Source organism: Serinus canaria, chromosome 3, assembly GCF_022539315.1.
Source record: "Serinus canaria isolate serCan28SL12 chromosome 3, serCan2020, whole genome shotgun sequence".
Lineage (NCBI taxonomy): Eukaryota > Metazoa > Chordata > Aves > Passeriformes > Fringillidae > Serinus > Serinus canaria.
Genome location: NC_066316.1, coordinates 74,439,912 through 74,462,446, shown reverse-complemented (window position 1 = coordinate 74,462,446; position 22,535 = coordinate 74,439,912). Strand labels below are relative to the sequence as shown.

The window sequence follows — 22,535 nt, the reverse complement described above, 5'->3', positions numbered from 1 at the left end:
TGACCCGACATGGTTTCAGGCCAAACATGTTTTATATTCTATCGTTATATACATTACAGATTAATTATTAAACTTACATCGTTCTATTGTATATATTGATTTCATCCAAGCATGGATTTCTCGTGATCCCCCTCAAACTCCTAACATAGTTTCTCATGATTCTTTAAACAACAATTATATCTAATCACATCTAACAATTATATCATTTATCATATACTGACAACATAGGGGCAGTTTCACATGATCTAGCAAATACAAGTCTAACATTTTCCCAGGGTCTACATTTAACATTTTCCCAGGGTCTACTAAGCCTAAATTTCTTTCTAAATCCCTGAATTTTCTATGATTTTAAAATCTTTTACTATCATTTCCCCCTTTCACTTCACTAAAAGTGTAAATGCCTTCACTTGATGCAGTGATACACCTTTGTTTCTGAGTTTATACTTGATGTTCTTCGAATCCATGATTGATGTAAACATTGTCATGGATACTGTCTTGAACTAGAGAACTAGAAGATGGTGGGTGTAGATCTCATGTCAGTGTCTTTATTATTTTTTGGTTCAAGGGCGTTTTCTTCTGTATTTCTCCCTTTAAGATGATGTAAACTAACCAAATTGTTAAGAAAACAATTAGCAAGATATCACACTCTCAATGATAGATTTAATCCATGAACTCACATTCCACCCTAACTCTTTGAAGATTTTGCCTAACCAGCTCGTAGTCAAATCCTTTTGCTCTTCTTGTGCTTCATGCTCTATTTGTTTCAACTGATTGATGTCATATTCTACATCTGCATTCTACATTTGGGATGTGGACACAGCAATGATCAATGCATCCCTTTAGAAATCCACACACTCCATGCTCTTTCAGGAGTAACAAATCTAAGGCCAATCGATTTTGTAAAGTAATTTTTGTGGCTTGTGGCTTGTAATTGTAAACTTAGTTCGTTAAATCCTTCCTGGGTGACTCTTGCTTGTCTATCTACCTGACCTGTAAGTTTGTACAACATTTCTCTATTCTGGTAGTTTGCTATTGGACTGAGCAAAGACTCTAGGGCCCACCCAGATTTCACTCCACTAGAGGGCTCTTCCAAGTGTCATCTGAATTTTCATTGTCTAGAATTTTTCATCTTGTTCTCATCTGCAGAAGTTCATGTTTTCCATTCCATGGACTTTTTCCAAATTGGACATAAAGTAGGGAGGCCCAAAGTAATTTCTCTTATTCTCCTGTCTACAGGCAGAAGTGTTGTCCAGGTACCATCACTTGTTGCCCATACAAATTGTCTTGGACTTCGGATTGTACTCCTGGTACACCCTACGACTATTTTGTAATTCACTTTACCTTGTTTATGTTTGATCCCTCTGCAGGCACAAACAATTTGTAGGGCTATTACCAGGGGTGGTATCTGTTTTATCTCTGTATCATCAGAAGTGCAGTCATAAGTTTTATTACATGCCCACTACCTTACTTTGTCTGCCTTTGCTTTGCTACTAGTGGCAGTTCCCATTACTGTTTCATTCTCAGAGCCTTCCCTTTTAGTACACCAAGGGGTATTTGTCATATATTGGAATTTTTGAAGTATACTTACGAACCACACGCTGTCCCAAGGCTCTCTCTGACCTTTCTGACCTTTGGCCTCACATTTCCATATCAGAGTGGTTTCTGTAACATTCTCTGCAATCTTTTTACAGTGTGGCAGAAAGCATTCCCAGCTTGCAATGTCTTCATCTTTAACCCACCACTCTATGATTTGTCTTACCCTGCCATGACTTAAAATACAATCCTGTTTCCTCAGAGGCCTCATCCACTCTCCTGTTATTTTCCAACTTTCTCTATTTGCTTCAACTCCGGTACCTGTTTACGTACAATTGTTTTGTTCTTTTGTATTTCAGGTAATTTTGATGTTATGATTCCCCAATTCATTGGGTTTCCTGCTGCCTTCGGTATTGGCAGACAGGCAGTTATTCAGCTGGTGTTGTGCATTTTGGTGAAGTCTTTGACTAATCCAGTCATTACATACTCAGCCCAAATTGTATTAGAAACTTTTATCACCTGTGTTTCTGCTTGTACCTCTCTCTTCATTCTAGAATGAAGAGAGGTTATTTGATCTTCTTGCATTCCACAATATTGTCTCAAAGACAATAACCATAAAATGAGCACTGGCACTATTACTGATAACATTCTTGAAGCAATTAAACACACCTTATCTCAACTTTGTTGGTTCCACAATTTTCACAGTCTATGGTCTGGGATGGATTTTCTTCACTTGGGTATAGTGAATCCAAGTGAAGAAAATCCATCCCAGGCTACTTTGACTGCTGTAAGGCCTGATGGGGTCCAGTCGACTTTTCTTTAAGCTGCTCTTTGTTCCAATTTTTAACGTACACCTCATCTCCCAGATGTATGTCATGAACTGGATTCTCGAAAGTCAGTGGCCTATTCCACACGAGGGCGTTCCGAAGCCGAAATAAAGTTTTCCCAAGAGACAGAACATAATTATACACTTCCTGCTTTCCCGTGACATGTATGTTTGGGTTAGGTTCAGGAGATTCATATGGTTTCCCATACAATGTCTCATAAGGACTGACAGACATCTGACTCCTAGGCTTTATCCAAATCCTCAGTAGTGCTATCAGCAAAGTTTGGGGCCACTGCAGTTTGGCTTCTTGGCATATTTTACTGATTTGCCTCTTTAGTGTGTGATTCATCCTCTCTACCGGTCACTTGACTGGGGTCTCCATGGTGTGTGGAGGTCCTAAGTTATTCCTAGCATTCTACTTACTTCTCTTACTACCATGGCTATAAAATGGGGCCCCGTGTCTGATGATATCCCTGGGGTACCTCAAACCTGGAAGTCACCTCCTGTAGTGACCACTTAACTGTTTCTTTTGCTTGGTTTGTGCGACAGGAAAGGGCTTCTGGCCATCCAGAAAATGCGTCAGCTCCTACTAACAGATATTTGTATCCTTGAGTTCTTGGCAATTCTACAAAATCCGCCTGCCAATAGTCTCCTGGCTCTATTCCTATCCAAATCCTTCTTAGCTGTGCCTGCCGTCTAGACACTGGGATGTTATTCAAGCAGATATGACATTTTGACATTACTGATTTTGCCATTATTAACATCCATACCAAGATTAAACTATGCTTTAGCAATTTTACCAATGCCTCTGCACTCCAATGACATTCGTTATGTTTAATTTGTAGAACTTCTCTCATTATCAAGGGGGGTACCACTATCTGTCCTTGTGCAGTCACAGGCCACCATTCTGAATTCTTTTGTGCATTTAGCAAATGTCCCAATCTTTCATCTTCTAAAGAATATTTTGGTTTTGGAGGCAAATTGAATTGATGTACATTAAGATTTAAGGGTATCAATGCCATTATTGTTTGCACTTCTCGAGCAATCTGTTGAGCTGTCCAGTCTGCCTTTTGATTTCCCTCACAATTTTGGAGTTCCTGATTGGTGTGCTTTACAGTGTATAATTGCCACTTGCTCAGGTTTTTGTACTGCTTTTATCAATTGCAGGACTGCATCTTGATGTTTAGTGTGCCTGCCTTGAGAAGATAGTAGTCCTCTTTCTTTCCACAGCGCTCCGTGTGCATGCACCACTCCAAAATCATACTTTGAGTCAGTCCAGTTTACTCTTTTCCCTTCACTTAATTCTAGTGCTCTGTTTAAGGCAACCAGTTGTATTTGGTGATAATGCTTTTGCCTCCACTACTGTACTGACTGTTGTTACTGCATATCCAGTGTATGTGATTCCATTCTCCACGAAGCTGCTTCCATCTGTGAATAACTCCAGCTCTGGTTGCTCTAGCAGGACATTTTCAGGTCTTCTCTTGCTGAATAGGTGTGCTCTATTACTTCTACACATTCATCTTCTAATGGGCCTTCTTTAGTTGTGGTACCTAGAAACAAAGCTGGATTCAAAAGGTTAGTTGTATTTATTGTGACATCATCCTGCTCAGTCAGGATTACCTGGAATTTTATCATCCTGCTTGGAGATAGCTAATGACCTCCTTTCTGCTCTAAGACAGTGGTTACCATGTGTGGCACATAGACATCTATGTGCCTTCCCATAGTGAGCTTCTTGGATTCTTGGAACAAAATCACAGTCGCTGCGACTGCTCATAGACATGAAGGCCACATGGCACTTATGTTGTCAGTTGTTTGGAAAAACAGCCCACCAGCCTTTTCCAGCTTCCCAAACATTGGCTCAGAACTCCCAGTGCAGCCTTTCATGTACAAACAGCTGAAAATCTTTAGACAGATCAGGTAACCCTAATGCTGGAGCAGTTGTCAGTGTTTCTTTTAATTTTTGGAAGGCTTCTTTCTGTGGTTGGCCCACGGTGAATGGCTGCGTCATCTGGGCTTTGTACAGGGGTTACGCAATCAGTCCATAGTCCATGATCCACGGGCGGCACCACCCTGCCATCCCGAGGAAGACTCACAGCTCGTGTAGATTCTGGGGCTCTCAAGTAGCACAAAGAGCTTGGATACGGTGAGTATCTTGTTTTCATTGCCTTTGAGAAATTTCACATCCGAGGTAGATCACAGTCTGTTGGGCAATTTGTGCCTTTTCTCTGGATATTTTATAAACTTACATTATAAACTTTTTAACCTTACTTATAACTTCCTATTCCCAATGAATTTAAAATCTCCATTGTTACCTTTATGCAGGTTGCTTTTTCTTCTGTAGCAATTGGTAAATCATCAACATTCTGCAACAGGTGTTGGTCTCTCAGTACTTGCCCATTCTCAGTCCAAATCTCCATCTCTTTCTCCAGATGGTTTCCGAATAGGGTCAGACTGCTCTTGCATCCTTGTGAAAGTTGTCTCCAGGTGACCTGGGTTTTTCTTCCATTCCCTGGATTTTCCGACTCAAAGGCAAACAGTTTCCTACTTTCTTTTTCAAAGGGTATGCAGAAAATGGCATTTTTTAGATAAATTACATTAAACCTTTTATATGTCTCTTTTATGGATGTCAACAATGTGTAGGGATTGGCTACTACTGGGTAAATGACCTTTGTTATTTTGTTTATTGCTCTCAAACCCTGCACAAATCTATACTTACCATTTGGTTTCTTCACTGGAAATATTGGTGTATTAAATTCTGATTCACATTCCTCTAGAATTTGGTATTTCAAGAATTTATCAATAATCTTTGACCTCGCTTCGTAGAGGCCTCGCTTCTTCCTTTAACTCTACATGCACTGGCTGCACCAATTTATGTTTTCCTGGTATATCTGTTTCCCATACAGAAGAAATTACTGAATCTTCTACTTCCTTAGGGACAGAGGGACCAGTTTTTCTTTATCATTAAAATTTGTCCCGTCTTTGATTCAGATATTTTCATTAGAAGTTCCCTGTAGAATTGGACACTCAGGTACATATAAGAATTCATGCATTAAAACCTTGTTTCCAAAACACAAATCTAAGGGTTGCAAGAATGGCTGATTTTCCTCCTTCCGTGTGGCCCCAACTATTGTTGTTACTTGTCCCTAATTTGCCCATGCAAATCATTTATTACAGACTACATGGCACCTGTATCCACCAGGAACTTCACCTCTCTATCGCCTAACAGTAAAGTTACCAAAGGCTCCTGCGTGGATTGTTTCATTTCCAGTCAGATACGATATTCTTCTAGTACCATAGCCTTGGACATGTCTTCCTGGAATTGATTGCCCTGGTTAAACCGGTTGCTCTGGTTGTTCCAGTTGTTCCATTATTCCGGTTGCTTGGGTATTCTCTCTTCCAATGCCCCTCCTGCTTGCAATACCCGCACTTATTTAAGCTTAACTCTTGCATGACTGATCCTCCCTGACCCCTGCCAAACTTGCCTCTACCCAGTCCATGACCACCCCTGCCACGTCCTCTGAAATCTGGGTTCCCTTTTCCTTATATTACTGCCAAAAGGTTTTGCTGCTGTCTTTTACCAGCCTCCTTTTCCCTATTATTGGATACCTTCTAGGCTACCTCAAGTAGTTTATCCAGATTCCTTAATTCCTCCCCTTCTAATTTTTGCAATTTCCTTCTGATATCATCCTGTGACTGCCCCAGGAATATGAGACCGAGCTGAACCTTCACTTGTGCTGTGTCTATTTGGAGATCTGTATGTTTTCTTTCCACCTCCTTAAGCCTTTTCAAAAACACAGTAGGAGATTCTTTCTTTTCCTGTTGGACCTCATACAGTTTAGATCAATTCATAGTCTTAGGCACAGCTTTCTGAACTCCTATCTGGACCCATTCTTGATATTTCTTCAGCCTCCGCATATGCCCAGGTGCATTAGGATCCCACCCTGGATTCTTTATTGGAAAATTGTCATCTAGGGTTCCTGTTATGAGTCCATTTCTGATATCCTCCCTTGCCCTCTCCTGGGCTGCCTTAAGTACCATTTCTTTCTCAGTAGAATACAGTAAAGTATCTAATATTACTTGCATATTATCCCAATCCAGATTCTGAGTTTTCATAACCATTTTTACCACTTGTGCTTCCTTATCAGGATTTTCCCTATGAGTCCCAGCCAATTGTTTCCAAATTACTAAATCTGCAGGAGAAAAAGGCACTTTTATAAACACTGACCCCTCCACTTCTACTCCTTGTCGCAAAGTAGCAATCATGGTCTGCTTTTGTCTGCCCAGGTCTTTTCTAGCCAAGACCAGGGCAAGCTTTGACCGACTTTGAGTCCTGTGAGATACTGGTGTCACCGATTCACCTCCACTATCACCATCTCCTTCACTTACATTCCCCCCTCCCTTCTTTGTATCACAGTTAGATCTTCATCTCCTGAGGAAGAGAGATCAGGGGACAGTGGGAGAAAAGGATAAAGAGGGAAGGGTGAAGAAGAACTAGACAAGATAGAATTAGGTGAAGTAGGAGCAGAAAGTGAAATAGGGACAGGTGAAGCAGGCGGGATAGGATTAGGTTCTCTTGGTCTTGTTGGAGTTACCTGTAAATCAACATCTGTATCATTTTTCCTACTCAGACTTCCTTTCAACACGAAGTGTTATAGACAATGTTTCTCTTTTACACAAACCTCACACTTATCACTTGGAGATGCTCTATCCACCATTAACCCACATTCAACCTGTCATTCTGGCTTACCTTGCAAATAGAAAAAGAAATCAACACACGGAATTTCGTCCCATTTTCCTTCTTGCTTACAAAACAACATCAACTGCAAAATGGTGTTATATTGCAAAGACCCATTCTCTGGCCATTTTTCGTCATCCTCCAAGACTTATTCTGGCTACCGTGTATTACAATAATCAATCAACTTAGCCTTACGTAACTCTTCCCCAAATTACCCTGTTTCCAATGTGCTAATAAGCAGCCCAAAGGAGAATTTTGTGGTATGGGGGCACTGCCACCCAAAATCCCTTTAAGCTTCTCTATATTACAACTACAGTGCACCACAAATGCCCAGCCTGCAACGCATTCGCGATTGTCTAATGGACAGAGCCTAGGCAATACCACCAGGAATTCCTTAGCCTGGTGTAGCTTTTGCTGCATCTTCCTGGCAGGCAACCAAACCACAGTAAAAGCACCTAAGCTGTCTCCCAGGGACGCTGTGGGCTGTGGAGACTGTCGCAGCCGATGGGCTCCCCAAGAATTCCTTGGTGCCACCTGGAGCGTGATCAGGTCACGAACTCGCTCAGCAGGGTCCCATCTAGGGTTGCCAAAAATGTTGGTGTTCAGGAACACATAATCAGGAATGATTATATGCAGGTGCTTTTATTGAAGAGCTCTGGGGGTCAGGGGTGCACAGACCCAAATCTGACCTGACATGGTTTCAATACAAATATGTTTTAGATTCTATCATTATATAACTCGCATATTAATTATTAAACTTATATAGTTCTATTGTATACATTGATTTCATCCAAGCATGGATTTCTCGTGATCCCCCTCAAACTCCTAACATAGTTTTTCATGATACTTTAAACAAGAATTATATCTAATCACATCTAACAATTATATAATTTATCATATACTGACAACACAGGCGCAGTTTCACATGATCTAGCAAATATAAGGCCTAACATTTTCCCAGGGCCTACTAAGCCTAACTTTCTTTCTAACTCCCTGAATTTTCCATGATTTTAAAATAATCTTTAAATTTAAAGTAAATTTAATAGTTTACTATCATAACTACTGCACCTAGCCTCTAATCATATCCACACAAACAGCCGGTGCTCAGTGCTCCAAAAGCCTTGCTTTGCCACAGAACTAATTTACTGTAGAGTAAGTGTTCAATATTATAGTAGGAATCCTCTGTTTTTTCCTGATTCTGATTTATCTTCTTCTTCAGAGGAGGTGTTTTTCCACTCTACAGGGGAACTACATATTAGGAAATCAGTCAGAAGCAACTGTGATTTTTTGATGGGGAGTTTAACTTATGTGCACAGGAATGCCTCTGGTTCTTCTCCTGCCACTTCCTGCTCCCTCTCTGTTTGGCTTTGCTCACATCATTTTCACCGCCAGTGTGAGTCAATCAGGGCTTTCTGGTGGGCAGGTGGCCATCACAAGCACACAGTTTGTGCAGGTACGTTATTCATACTTCAGCTGGCCGGCTGCAGTTTTACAAGCCAGTCACAAAGCTGCTGAAGAGCTCTCTCTGCAATTCTGGCAGAATCAGAGAGAACAGCAGTTTGCTGTTCCCAAACCACATGGAAAGAGAGGAGGAAGAGACCACTTGCTTTTGGAGCGCTTTTCTTTGATCAGCTTCATTTTGTGCAGAGCCTTTTCAGGGCTTTTGAAAGAGGCAGGGACTGGCTTGTTCTGCATAACTATGATGAGCTTTATATTCAGAAGGATAAAAAGCTCTTTTCTAGCAAGGCAGATAAAATTTGCTACTAAGCTACAGTGGTGAAGAACTCCATTTTCTATACCTAGCACAGTATGGAAAGCCATCACCCCTTTCACAGATTGCTGTTGATCATAAACTAGCTGTGATGTGGACAAGCAAACGTGGAAGTTAAGGTAAAAAAGGTTCTGTCTGCATGCTACCAAGGCTGGCAAGGCTGCTGAGATTCTGATCACTTTGCATGTCTTTTTTTTTCCAGTTGTGCCAAGGGAAGGAAAGGGTACCTCCCGTACCCTCTGAAACAAAATCATAATCTCATGATTAGAAAGCTGGCACATGGAGTGTCCTGACACTAGCTGTGGATTGTCTGGAAAAGTTTCTTGATGACAGGACTGTGTTTTTCTCTTTTATATGTTGTAGTGTTGGTGGACATAAAGTCACTCTGGTAAGGACAGCAGTGCTTTAGCCATTTCCCCTGCTGTTCTGAGAGACTCTGTGTCCCTGGCTAATGTCTTTTGCTGTACAGTTGGATCACAGCAAGAAACCACTGAGCTGTTGCATAAGCAGCTGGAGAGTGACAGTGTGTGACTGCCATGGAGAGAAGGAGAGGATAGATGACAATCAGGGGGAAGGCTGGGGGCTGCTGAGCCGTAGCAGGATGCTGTGCATTGCACAGCAATTTGGAGAAGGAAGCTGAGAATAGGATTTTCTTCAGCAAGGGGGTCAAGATTCAGACATTCACAAAAAAAAGCAGTTGTACCCCGTCTAGCAATTGACAGGAAGATTTAGGATTAGCCCTTAAAAATAGGGACTTTGTAGTTGCTGTTGTCCACATATTTTTTTATTTTCCTTCACTTTTTCCTTCACTCTGTGCCATGTGGCTACTTCATATTTTGCAAGACAACTTTGAGGATGGGGGTGGCTTTACTCATTCATTCTGCAATTCTTTGCAGTTTTAGACCACCAGTTTGTATTCTTGTTAGGTTCATTTTATAAGAATCTGTGTTTAATGCCATGAGCACAAGGCTGGAAGGAAACAAGTAAGGTCATTCTAGCCCAGCCCTAGGACCTGGGGGCACAATCTGATCTCTCATTGCTTAGTGGTGCTTGTCTAACCTTGTTCTTGCCAGTCTCCAGTGATAGGTTCTGCACCATTCTGAAGCAATCTATCTTAATGGTTACCTGTCCTCGGGGTGCTTTTAGGTCATTTTTTTAAAACTGTTTGAAGTAAAATTTACCACCACGGAATGAAATGGTTCTATACTGTTCTCAGAGTGCAAATACACAAAACTGGAATCTGTGGAATTAACAAATAACTCGAAAACAAAGGAGGTGGAGAGGGGAAGGAAAAGAATGTTGTAAACAGTAGAATAAAAATATGCAGTCTGAGATCAGCAGTTCATTCTGTTTCCAGCCTTTTAACTCTGTGCAGCTCTGTTAAGCCTTTTCATGCTGGTTTGTTTTCAGAAATCTGTGGACAGGCATGGAAAGGTGTGGAAACAAGCCTGTGTTTAAATGTTGTGGGGGGAAAAGTCCACTGTTCCAGTTGCAACAGAGAAAGCTTAACTGGGAGCAGTGAGAGTTAATTCCATTAAAAGGAGCACTCTTCAGTTTCAAAGCTAAAGCAAAAGCACTTGGGGGCATGTCCATACAGCAGTGACTTGGAGATAAGAAGTTACACACTGGCTATCCTGAGGCAATCAGGTTTTCTTCAACACTGCAGGTGACAAAGCTCTAGCTAACTGGAAGTGTGCTTTAAGAAAATCCAGCTTTTAGCATAAATGCAAATATGCCATGGCCAAGTCTGGTTAAACATGCCAGAGGACAGGGAGAGCAATCTCAGATGAGCTTTCTTTCTAGCAATAACAATTGTTTGCTTGTGATTGCTATCAGTTCCCACTGCATTCAACTGTCCTTTTATGGCCCTGAAGTATCTACCTAGATTGTCTGCTTCTAGAAATACCTACCTCTGACACCTCTGTTAATCTCAAAGTCCTTCTGCCCTTCACCCACTCTGATGCCTGGAGTGATCCCCAGAGACTATCTTGAGGCTAAGCATTTCTACCTGAGGAATCCTAAGGCCAGCTGGTGGTGAAGACAAGAGTTAGCCCCAAATATTTAAGAATTCTAAGGTGTGAAAAGTATTGTGATTTTTTTTCATGATCCGGTGTCCATGCTTTTAAGAATCTTTGCTTCATTTTTATTTTAAAATACTGTCCTTTTCATTTGGAAAATCTTAGTACTAGACTAGTAATGAAAGTTATACCTCTGCAAATAATGATATATTTTGGGCTACTGGCAAAACCTTGAGAAACTGGAGAAATTGTTGCAAAAGGTGTTGGAGAAATAGGCATCAATACTATTGATGAGAAAGTTTATGTTTTCTCCCCCCTGCAGTATTGCATAATCAGAAAAAAACCAAAACATATCTGTCCCGTTTGGAACGACAGAGAAGTCACAGTTGCAAGGAAAATATGATTAAAAAGTTCCCATAAAATTCAGTTTTATTTCTTAATAAATATTATGCATTCAAAACCAGACTTTTTTTTGCAAGCCTTGCCTGGTAAACTTTGGGTTAACAGGGCTGATACCCCATTACTATCTCCCTGTTTGTGTTGCTGCTAAATACAGTTGCTTGCTGATGGAATGCCAAGATTTGCACTTAAAAAGAAGCCTTGCTAAGTTTTGTACCGAGAAAAACAGTCTTGTACTGATAAAATACTATACTTTCAACTTGGGAAAAAAAGCACCTAGAAAATACTTTCTACTGCACAACACTCCGAAATGTACTTTATAACAAAACTATCAAAAGTACAGAATTCTTCCAGCTGGCAGAAATCGCAGTAAACACATCTCTTTGACAAAGTTCTCCTTTCAGACTCCAACATGCATGGGGGAGGGAATCCACAGAAAGGAAATTTGTGATTCTGTGGTGGAAGAAAAGCCATGAAAGGGGAAGGGTGAACTAAGGTGACTTCCCTGGATGGCTTGTAACAAACATCTCTTAAGTGTCACCTTTATAGTGAGAATTACAGTGAGATGTTAATGCATATCTTGGGCACAGAAATGAAGGACACAAATAAATGTGGAAAAGACTCCCCATTTCGGAGATTATTATGGGAAAAACAGTCTATGAATTCTAGTGCACCATAACCTTTATGTCCTAGTAGAACACATAAGCTACTTCTCAAAAAAAACCCCTTCCAATCCAAACCATTTTATGATGCTATGCAAATAATATGTGTCAACAAGTGCTTAACACACGCCTTCACTCTACTTACTGCTGCCAGACTGTGCCCAGGACTCAGCTCCAAAAGCCATGAAAGCAGCATTTGCTGGTCCATTCCATGGGTTCCTCAATCTGTCCTGTGAAGCACAGAAATTATTGATTCTGTTAGTGCCTCGTCATGGAAAATTGCCACTATTCCCAGTATACATCTTAATAGTTATTACTGTATTCCACAAAATGGAATACAAAAACAGAATTCTATGAAAAAAATCCTGTCCAGCTCCTCAGGGTATAGCTAAGTCTGCTCAGGTCCTCTTCTTCCTTGCAAGACTCTCATTCAATTTTTTAATGGGTCTTTCTATTAGAACCTTTTTCCACCATTCCATTAGCAGTAGTTTCAGAGCAAAGCATGCCAGCGATGCCAATATATCTAATGGATCTGTGAGACTGCATACTGAATGGTTAGTTCTCTGAATCCAAAGGATGAAGGACTATACAGCCTGGATGTATGTTATGTTTTGGTAAAAGGCAAAAACTAAAAACCATGATCCCACATCAGAAGGAGGACATACCTTCACAGGACAGCAAAACCAGGAGAGGAAATCAACCCAGAAGAGACAAAAATTGGCAAACTCATCTGTTTAACATGGTCAGGTGTTAATATTGGTACTTGGGGTAGCACAAACCACAAGTGATTATCCTCACATTGGCTCCACACTTCAAAAGCTTCCTACACAAATGCAAGATTCTGAACAAACTGGAATTTCAGGCAGAGGACAGAAGACATAACATCTGGTCATTTCCTATGTAGTAAGAACTGTCATATGATGATGCAGGGGTTTGTTATTAGTTAGCAGAAGAGCTTAGTGTAAAATAATCCCTGTCAGAGACTTGAGTCAAAAGGCTTTTAGCTGGAGGGTGACTATGTTACAAGGCACAATGTTAAAATCCTTTTCTGATTTTTCATCATTCTTTTTAATCCCTAGAAAATTATCAGCTCCTGTGAATAAATGTGTCCTAATCTATTGTTCAAACTCAGCTCACACTCTGTTCAGTGATAAGTTATACCTATGCTGTGTATTGCTTCCAAAAGCACAGAAACAAAGAACAGCTTTACATGAATATCAGCTCAGCCTCTTGCTTTTTCCTTGAGCTGCACCTCTTAGAGCTGTTCAACCTAAATCCCTTCTTCCTTAGAAGTCCTATTCTCACTTTCCTTGTAGTAAGGAAAGGAGGCAGTCTTAGGCTCGCATAGGTCATATCCTTCCTTCTAGACATAATTTCCAGCAACATTCAACACAGGCTAAATGTAATGTTGATGTAAAGACTCATTTTTCTTTCAAAGGGATTTAAACTGATGAGGATAAGTGGAAAAGTCATGGGCATGCTGTCCCCTTCCTTTATTCCCCTCAGGATCATTTTGCTGAAATCAGAGAGGGCCTGCTAAATTATGTCCTTCAGAAAAAGGGCCTAGACAAAAGCACCAGACTGGTCATTCTATATATTTTATATAATTGTTGGAGATGTTTGTGATGTTTGTGCTCAGGCACTGCCAGACAGACTCACCAAAGAGCAGCCAGGGCCACCCCATGCCAATTCTAGCACATCCCAGAACACCCACTGCAGGACATGGTTAAACCCTGCAGCCAAGGTGCTGACACCACTGGGAAAGTGTATTTAAGGAAGGCACAATCAGTGGAGAATGAGGGGGAAAGCGTGAGAAACAACCTTGTGAGCACCAGGGTCAGAGAAGAAGGACAGGAGGATGTACTCCGAACACCGGAGCAAAAATTCCCCTGCAGCCCATGGTGGCCTGGGAAGGACCCCACAGGAGCTTGTGTCCTGAAGCATCCCGTGGATAGCCCACTCAGTAGCTGAGTGGTTTTTTTCCCTGAAGGAATTGTATCCCATAGGAAGGACTCATTTAGGAGGAAGGGAAATGTATAAGGAGGAAGGAGCAGCTAAGAGGAGTAGTTGTGGAATGATCACAAACCTGCATTCCTATCCCCCTGCACTGCTCAGGAGTGGGTAGGAGGCATAGGAGTTGGGAATGAAGGAGGAAGCTGAGCCTGGGAAGAAGAGGGACAGCATTTATTTTAATATTTGTCTTTTTTCTCACTATACAATCTATTTTAAATTACAATAAATTACATTATTTCACCCCAGGATGAGCCTGTTTAGCCTATGAAAGTAACTTTTAAGTCACCTTCCTGTCCTTACTTCAACCCATGAGATTTTCATCTTATTTTCTTCCCATATTTTGTTAAGGAGAGATAGTGAGAGAGTGGCTGGATGGGTCTGACAGCCAGACAAGGTTAACCTACCACTATAACCAGAAATTACGACCATCCATCTTCCCAAAGCCAGGAGATATTGTGACAAATTCCCTTTTCTTCAAAATACAGTGTTAGAATAAAGCTAAGCTAAGAGGTGCTCCCTCCTTCTTCCTTTCCTCAGCAATGAATGGGAAAATATTTCTGTTGTAACCTTAGTGCTACACTCACTACACATCAGTTTTTGCACTCACAAAGGCTGCAAAGTTATGTGCTATTATTGGACCTCTGAATCATGTTCTACCATGACTTCATTCTGAATTTAATGATTTATTTCATAGTAGGAAGAGTTGAGCTATGGAAGTGGTTTTAAAGTGAAATTCACTTTCTGCTCTCTTTGACTTGTGTGTGTATATATATATATAATATATATATATATATATATACACACACACATATATATATATACACATATATATATATATATCCAAATATATATATTTATACATCTATATAATATAATATATTTTCTATTTATAGGGGTGGGGGTTTTATTTTTTTTTTGTGGCACTATCTAGCCAAGAAAACAAAACACAAAAAATTGAAAGATGTGCCGAAAATGAAAGTCAGACAACATTTACAGTAATTGCAACACATTGTAAAATCTACAGTGTGCCAGTGTGTTCAGACTACTTTTTCCTGGTAACTGACTTCCCCTCCTTTTCCCTTGCATGCCATGGTGCTGCATGGTTAACTGTTTTTAGTTTTATAACATCTCTGAGTTCTAGGGCAACAGTCAGGATCAAAGGTTGGCAATTAACAAACCCTAACTAGGGTTGTTAGGTTTTGCAAGAACCATATGGTAGAGTAGTTCTGGAAAGAGATTGATCACCACTCTCAGGAGGAAACAGCTGAAGCAAGGACAAAGGAAGCTATATGAACTTCTCAGCCCTATCTCCCCATGGAAAAAAAAGGATGCCTCATAATGATGCAGTATATCTCTACTTTTCCTCATTTTTAACACATAAAAACAAAATGAAATATACAATAATATGTTTTATATCAATTTCTCTTTATTTTTCTTTATGTGGGAATTATATGAGATATGTTGCTGCATAGGTAAACCCTCCATTCGTGATTCCTCCCCTAGGTGTTTTAGGAGTCCCCAGGAGAAAGCATGAATGTTCATCCCTATGTAGCCACCAGACATGAACCAGTTTTCTAATAAGTCTTATTGATTACACAATTAAAGTTCTAGTCCCTTCCTTTTTCAATCCTCTAATCCTATGTCCTCCACATTCACACAAATACAAATGTAACAAATCTGCAGCATGTTATCCTTTATGGTATCCAGACACAGGCATAGAATTAAAGGGTAATTTAGTCTGTCTTCCGTGTTCCAAATGCTGGGCCTAGGTTCTGAGCAAAAAAAATTCTCAACATGTACTGATTCACCAAGTATGAGACATATTAAAATCCTGATTTTAATTTGTCAGTGAGCTTTTAATGTGAAGAAGAGAAATATTGTCACTTTGTCACAGAGTGCAAGAGACCATGCCCTCTCCATTCAAAAGAAATTTTTGAGGTTGCAGTTCAGTGTTATTGAAGTTCTCTCTATTGTGATGTCTGATTATGATTATTTTAACAAGACATATATATGTAATTTAATACCTGATATTATTTTGTCTCTTTCTCTTCCTCTTTTTTTCTCAGAGCAAATTATGACATCGACATATAAAGGAATTTTCCGGTCATTTTTTATTATCTTCATTATCCTTGGTTGTTTCATGGCATTTATATTAATTTATATCAAACCAACAAATACCTGGATTTCTGGTCCTATAGAATCAGCCAGTTCAGTGCTAAAAATGAAGAACTTCTTTTCTCCCAAAACTGATAATCTCAATGAAACTACTGTTTTGATCTGGGTTTGGCCCTTTGGTCAGACATTCGATCTAACGTCCTGCCAAACGATGTTCAACATCCCCGGGTGCCATCTGACTACTGACCGCTCGCTCTATAACAGATCCCACGCTGTCCTCATTCACCACAGAGACATTAGCTGGGATCTGGCCAACTTACCTCAGCAAGCCAGGCCACCATTCCAGAAGTGGATTTGGATGAACTTGGAGTCTCCAACTCATACTCCGCAAAAGAGTGGCATCGAACACCTTTTTAACCTGACCCTGACTTACCGGCGTGATTCAGACATCCAGGTGCCTTATGGCTTCATGATGGTTGGCACCAGTTCCTTCACATTAGAAGTACCAAGTAAGGAAAACTTGGTCTGTTGGGTTGTGAGTAACTGGAACCCTGAGCACGCTCGAGTCAAGTATTACAACGAGCTTAGCAAATACATTGAAATCCACACCTACGGACAAGCCTTCGGAGACTACGTCAATGACAAAAACTTGATTCCAACTATCTCCTCGTGCAAATTCTACCTTTCCTTTGAAAATTCTATCCACAAAGATTACATTACTGAGAAACTCTACAATGCTCTTCTGGCTGGATCAGTGCCAGTTGTACTGGGCCCTTCCAGAGAAAATTATGAGAATTACATTCCAGCAGACTCTTTCATACATGTGGAAGATTTTCTCTCCCCCAGAGAGCTGGCAGAATACCTTCTGATGCTTGACAAAAATAACAAGATGTATCTTAGTTATTTCAACTGGAAGAAGGATTTTTCAGTGCATCTTCCTAGGTTCTGGGAATCACATGCATGTCTTGCTTGTGATCACGTGAAAAGACACCAGGAATACAAGTCCATTGGAAATTTAGAAAAATGGTTTTGGAATTAATTTGGGGGGGGAGGGTGGGATGGGGGTGGGTGTGTGTGGAGTTGTGTGTGTGCATTTTTTTGAAGAAGCCAGAAAGGACTTCAGTCCAAGGGGAGAGGAAAGGAAAAGAGAAAAAAAAGGAAGGAAAAGAGAATCTCACATCATGGTTTATCAGTTATTCTCTTTTGGCTATCCTATTTATATTTTGTAAGAGATTTTAAAAGATCAGCAGCAGCAGCCATCAGCACTCAGTTTCAAATTATAATAGATATACTAATTATGTGCACTGAAGAGTATTTGATTGCTTATTATAAATTTAAAAGAAGTTTTTCCACATTTTCTGTGATACATGTCCCAGTATTTCACTTGAAGTAGTAATTTTTAACTTTTCTGTTTTTTATTTTTAACATTATTTTTGTTGTTTAATGTATTTGCAAAATGAGGAAACAATTTTTTAAATGTCAGAGAAAATTTTAAGAACACAGTTTGTTGTTCAAGACAGAAATGTGTGTAACACTTCAAAAGACAGTAAAGTTTCATATGTTCATCTTGCATTTAAGAGCACAGTAGAGTACAATACCTAACGTTGTGGAAGTGTGATTAATTGCCCCCTTTTTAAGGGTAATGAACCTAGAACTATAGTTTTTAAAATGTACTAGAATAGTGGATAGTCTTTGTAAAAAAGTTTCCTAACAAATGGTCCCATTATGTTGCTTTAGGAATATATCTCTTCTTACCCTCTGAAGAAAAGAGAAGTCAGATTTAGAGAAAATTACTTAGATTTAGAGAAAATGACTTATCCTGGTGACCAAAGCCCAGATTCATCCAATTTTTGAGTGTATTCAAATGCAACACACCCTTGGCCTTCAATATGTCTCAAGTATTTTTAACCTGAACCAGGGCTTTAAGTAGTGTTACACTGAGATAAACAGATTTAAAAAAATGTGTTTGATTACATCAGCCTTATGCACTGAATTCAGTTGGTAATAATGGATTTTTATAAACAGTTTGCTGAGAAATTTTAGAAAGTTCTCTCATATAATTTCTTGAATAATAGTGATTTTCCCCCAATTCTGTAAATATCTGTTGAATTTTAACTGTAGCTGGACAACTTGATGTTATGACACATAAGTGTGGGGAAAAATTACTAAGCAGTTAATTTTCTGAGAGAAATATGCTGAAATTCAGTAAATAAGTTATCAGGCTGCTACATAACCTTTCAACTTACCAAACTAATGAATTTGAGGGGTTGAAGATATTTTGTATGAGAGGTATTAAAAAGGAACTCTTCAGAGCAACAGCTGCTATCAATATTTGATAATGTAAGTAGGTTTTTAAGTATCAAATTTGCCCTAATAGCAAATACAAAATTGTGATGATTGTCATAACTGTTTAAAATGTCTGCTTCAAACACGTACCATTTGATTTTCCTACTTCTTTCTATCAGCTAAGACAAATTTTTGATTTCCTCATATATTCATATGTACACGGTTGGTTTAATGACATAAATGTTTGGGTATGTTTTGATTTCAAATGAAAGCAAATCAGCTTGTATTTTCAGATCAAAGTGCTGCAAATCACACCTGCAACTGGAAAAAAAAAGAAAAAAGTTAAACTGGAAGGACTTCTACTTATGAGATGCATAAGACCCTGATCAAGCAAAGTAGTCAATCAAGTAACTGAGATCAAATATACAGACAAAAAAGTTGCTGCAGTAAGGAAATGAGAGATAAATTATAAATATTTAGCAAAAGACAGTGGGAATAGAAACACAACAGGTTATAAGAGTAATTGGTTAAATTTACAGAACTCAAAACCCCATGGAAAAGTTATAGAATTACTTATGCTCTGCCTATGGTTTCAAAAGCTGTATTCTGATCCAGCTAGCTTTCAATATACTGTGAATCACCTAAACTCACCAGCATTCTTGTATGCAGCAAGATAAGCTCACCTTGAAAATTAATGCAATACAAGGAAACTGAGTCTTCTCAAAACAAACTTCTGATGTGCATGTAATATGAGTAGTGTCTTATCATTTTGAAGGCAAGTTGCTATAGTCTGTAGCTTATAGTCTGTCCTACAGGCCAGCACATTTTGTTTTAAGGAGGACTGTGAAATTCTCAGTGACTGAGCATACCACTGGTTTGGCTCAATAACCTGATTCCCTCAGTGCTGGAGTTTGGAAGTCCTTTGTATTGACCTCTCTGAAAGGTGATTGTGCACAGCCATTCCTCCCTTCAAATTGTGAGAGCTGTTCTGAGTGTCAGAAGGCCTTGGGTGGATTCAGACTGGTTCCTTGGTAGCAAGTTCAGCTAATTCCTCATAGTAATAACAAGCAAGAATATATAAGATATATGAAGTGTGAAATAATGGTCAGTGTATACACAGGAAAGTTTTGAAATCTACACTGAATTTTAATCCTGTAAGCAATGTCTTTACCTCTGTAAGCACAGGATCCAGTCAGCATGGCTAATCTTAGGCTGAATTTTAAGAAATGGGAAAGTCTTTTGATGGAACTGGAAGGAGTGAAGAGTGTTGTTCTCTTCACAAGAAGAAAAGTTCTACACAAGGCTTGTATATGTTTCATTCAGTAAACATTGCTAAAATTGCTTCAAAGGCTAATGAAACAGGAGGGAAATCTAATCCAGAATTACACATAAGAATCACTACCAAGCCCTAAAAAATATACATTACCCTAATGCCTCACTGGCATTCCGGAAGAGTAAGGGCTGGAACAAAATTGAGCCAATTTTTTATCAAGTTTTTAAGGAGATCTGCAAGTATCAGGTCTTAAGCAGTTCTGGATAGAAATATCTTTGTTGAGAGAAGATGAAGCAGTTTTGGGCATTTTCAGCCTATGTGGTAAATGATGTGAAGCAATGGATACAAAACATCTGTGTTCCATGCATGTATAAAGGCTGCCTACCTAGACCCAGACACTCAACTCACCTAGGGCTGCTTCCAGTCTGGATCTGACCTTCAGCTTTGTGAGGTCTGTGCTTCTTTTGTGATCTACTCTAGCAGAACAGCAAGCATACATAGACTCAAATAACAAATCACTGTGAAAGAAAATGAGGAAACTTTAGCAACTGTAGAAGGGACTACACAAAATAGGTACTGTGCTTTGGTACCACTGGCAAAAGAAGATAATTATCCCAGAAAAGTGAACTGGAAGTTGGGAAATCACATCAGTCCTAGCTGTGTTCTCAAGAAATTTCTTTCAGACACTCAGTTTCTTTTGTTTGCTCGCCCACAACAATCTAGAGTGGTACTCATCCCAAATTAACTAAGCAGGCAGTAAGACACAGAGTAATCACCATTCTTTCTTTTACAGTGGCTTACTTTGGATGGGTTTAGGCTCTCTGTCATGCACTGAGCTATCAACATTACTGCTTTTCTCAGTGGGGAAAATAAGACCCAAACCAGATAAAATACTAACTGCACATTCATTGCTGCCCCACTGAATGTGGACAGGTATAAGACAAAACTGGGAGCAGATCCTTCTAAAGCAGTTCTCCTTTCATTTCATAGACAATGTCCACAGCAGATCTTGCTTAGTATAAGATCCCCATTCCTTGGTGAATCCTCTGCCAGTTTCTTTGAATGCCTCATTCCATATATCTATAACCCAGTGAGGAAGCAGCCTGAGTGAGGCCCAGTGAAAGTGTGAGACATCCAGCAACAAATTTGCCTTTTATGAAACAGATTAAATAAAATGAAAGTTGAGAGAGAGCATAAATGTGGGGATTTGTCGAGTTTATGCAGGCTGAGAAAGACATGGGAAATGGACACCACTGAACACAATAAAGAACTACATTCCCTCTCTGGGCACTCATGTTTTTTTCTCAAAATAGCTTAAAGAAACCCACACAATTGTCTCCCATCTCTAAAAAAGCAGTTAAGTAACCAATAACTGCTCCTTTTTATTCAAGAATGGGACTCCTGTTAGCCTTGTATTATCTTCTATATTAGATGCAGAATAACATTCAGGAGAAGAGAGAGGTTAGTCAGTAAGATAATTCTATTTTTTATCTAGATTCAGGGATCTTTATTCTTATTTTCTTATTTGATTTGTAAGTCCTCATGCAGCAACACTTTCTGACATGATACAAAAAGACCTTAAGAGTATGCAGATGACCATGAGACTTCATTAAGCATGTGCTTAATTTTAAGAGCATCTTAAATTCTTTAGTGCATTTAAGATGGGGCTCCAGAGAATGTGTTTTCATTGCCTTTAGGAATTGTGCCAAAGGGTGCAATCTGTAGACATCAGAGGCCAACTTGTGTGGCCTCTTTTGTATCATGTCCATAGAGAGTAAAGGCTGGCTGGGTACTGAGTGAGTAGTCCACACTGAAACCTTGGATTCATTCTGATTTGGTGTCTAACCAATAAATCTTGGTCCAACTCCTCTGCTCCTCCACCACCTCAGGCCATCCCCTGAGCACAGCACCTCAGATTACAGCCTGCCCGTGCTATGGAGGGTCACTGAACTTCCATGTGCCACGAAGCAGCCAGAGTGGCTGGGGATGCTGTGAGATTATGTCGAGGCCCATCTGAGGATGGAAGCATAAAACCTGGTCGTGTCCTGAAATCTGGACTCACTGTGCCCTACAGAGAGTCGGTCTCAGCCACACCTGATTTCCCTCTGAGGAAAGTATTTGGGTCATTCTAGGTGAGACTGTGAGTAATCTCTGTGTGTGCAAAGTGGGAACAAGAGGTATCTCTGTGTAGGCTGACAAGGAAGCTTCTGACCTCTTTAAACCTAGCAGTGAAAATTTAACAAGTACTCAAGTGTTTCCTTGGTCAAAACCAGTATGTTATTGAGAACAGACTCCAGGGGAAGTATTTGCACACCTACCATCTGGTGGGGTTTTCCATTCATTTTGGCTGACAGTTCTGTTTTAGCTTTTTTGTTTGTTTTTAATAAAAGGGATTTAAAAATGTTAGAAATCAATCAATATCATTCATGCAAGATAGTTATTTCATCTTTATCTGTGCTTATCTGGCTTGGGCAAATCTTCTACCAGAGTTAGCAGGTGATTTGGGAGATTCCTATGCTGGTAACAAAGGAATGAGCCAAGGGTGAAATGGCTCGGGATATTTCCCTTCTAATTTTTGAATATGCAGTTAGTGCTATGGACAATTCTACATTCAGAGAATCAATGTAAAAAGCATACTGGTTAGATATGCTCATAAAAAGTACAGAAATACCAATAAATTGATAAAATAAACCATGCAGTGGCAATTTTAATTCATGGCACTATTGCTACAGGGTGGTACAGATGATAAAACCATCAACTTGTGAGAAATAACTTTGCCTAGAGACATCATCCAGCAGTTTTCGTACTGGAGGAAGTCACTTCATTACTCCATTGCAAATGTAATTAATTGGCAATCTTTTGTGTCACCAATTGACAGAAAGCAACAGTCTCTGTGCAGGGAAT

At 39.7% G+C, this 22,535-nt stretch overlaps 1 protein-coding gene across 3 annotated transcripts in view; it reads left to right on the top strand.

Annotated features, from left to right (window-relative positions):
• Positions 1–17,111, top strand: part of FUT9 (fucosyltransferase 9) — a 103,883-nt gene extending 86,772 nt beyond the window's left edge. For 2 of the 3 annotated variants that reach the window (XM_050972467.1, XM_050972468.1), the window contains exon 2: positions 16,024–17,111. In XM_050972467.1, coding sequence (XP_050828424.1) covers positions 16,024–17,111 — 1,088 coding nt within the window. Of the gene's footprint in view, positions 1–4,402; positions 4,503–16,023 lie in introns of those variants that run through there. The other variant, XM_018918251.3, reaches the window with a different exon arrangement.
• Positions 17,112–22,535: the final 5,424 nt, after the last annotated feature.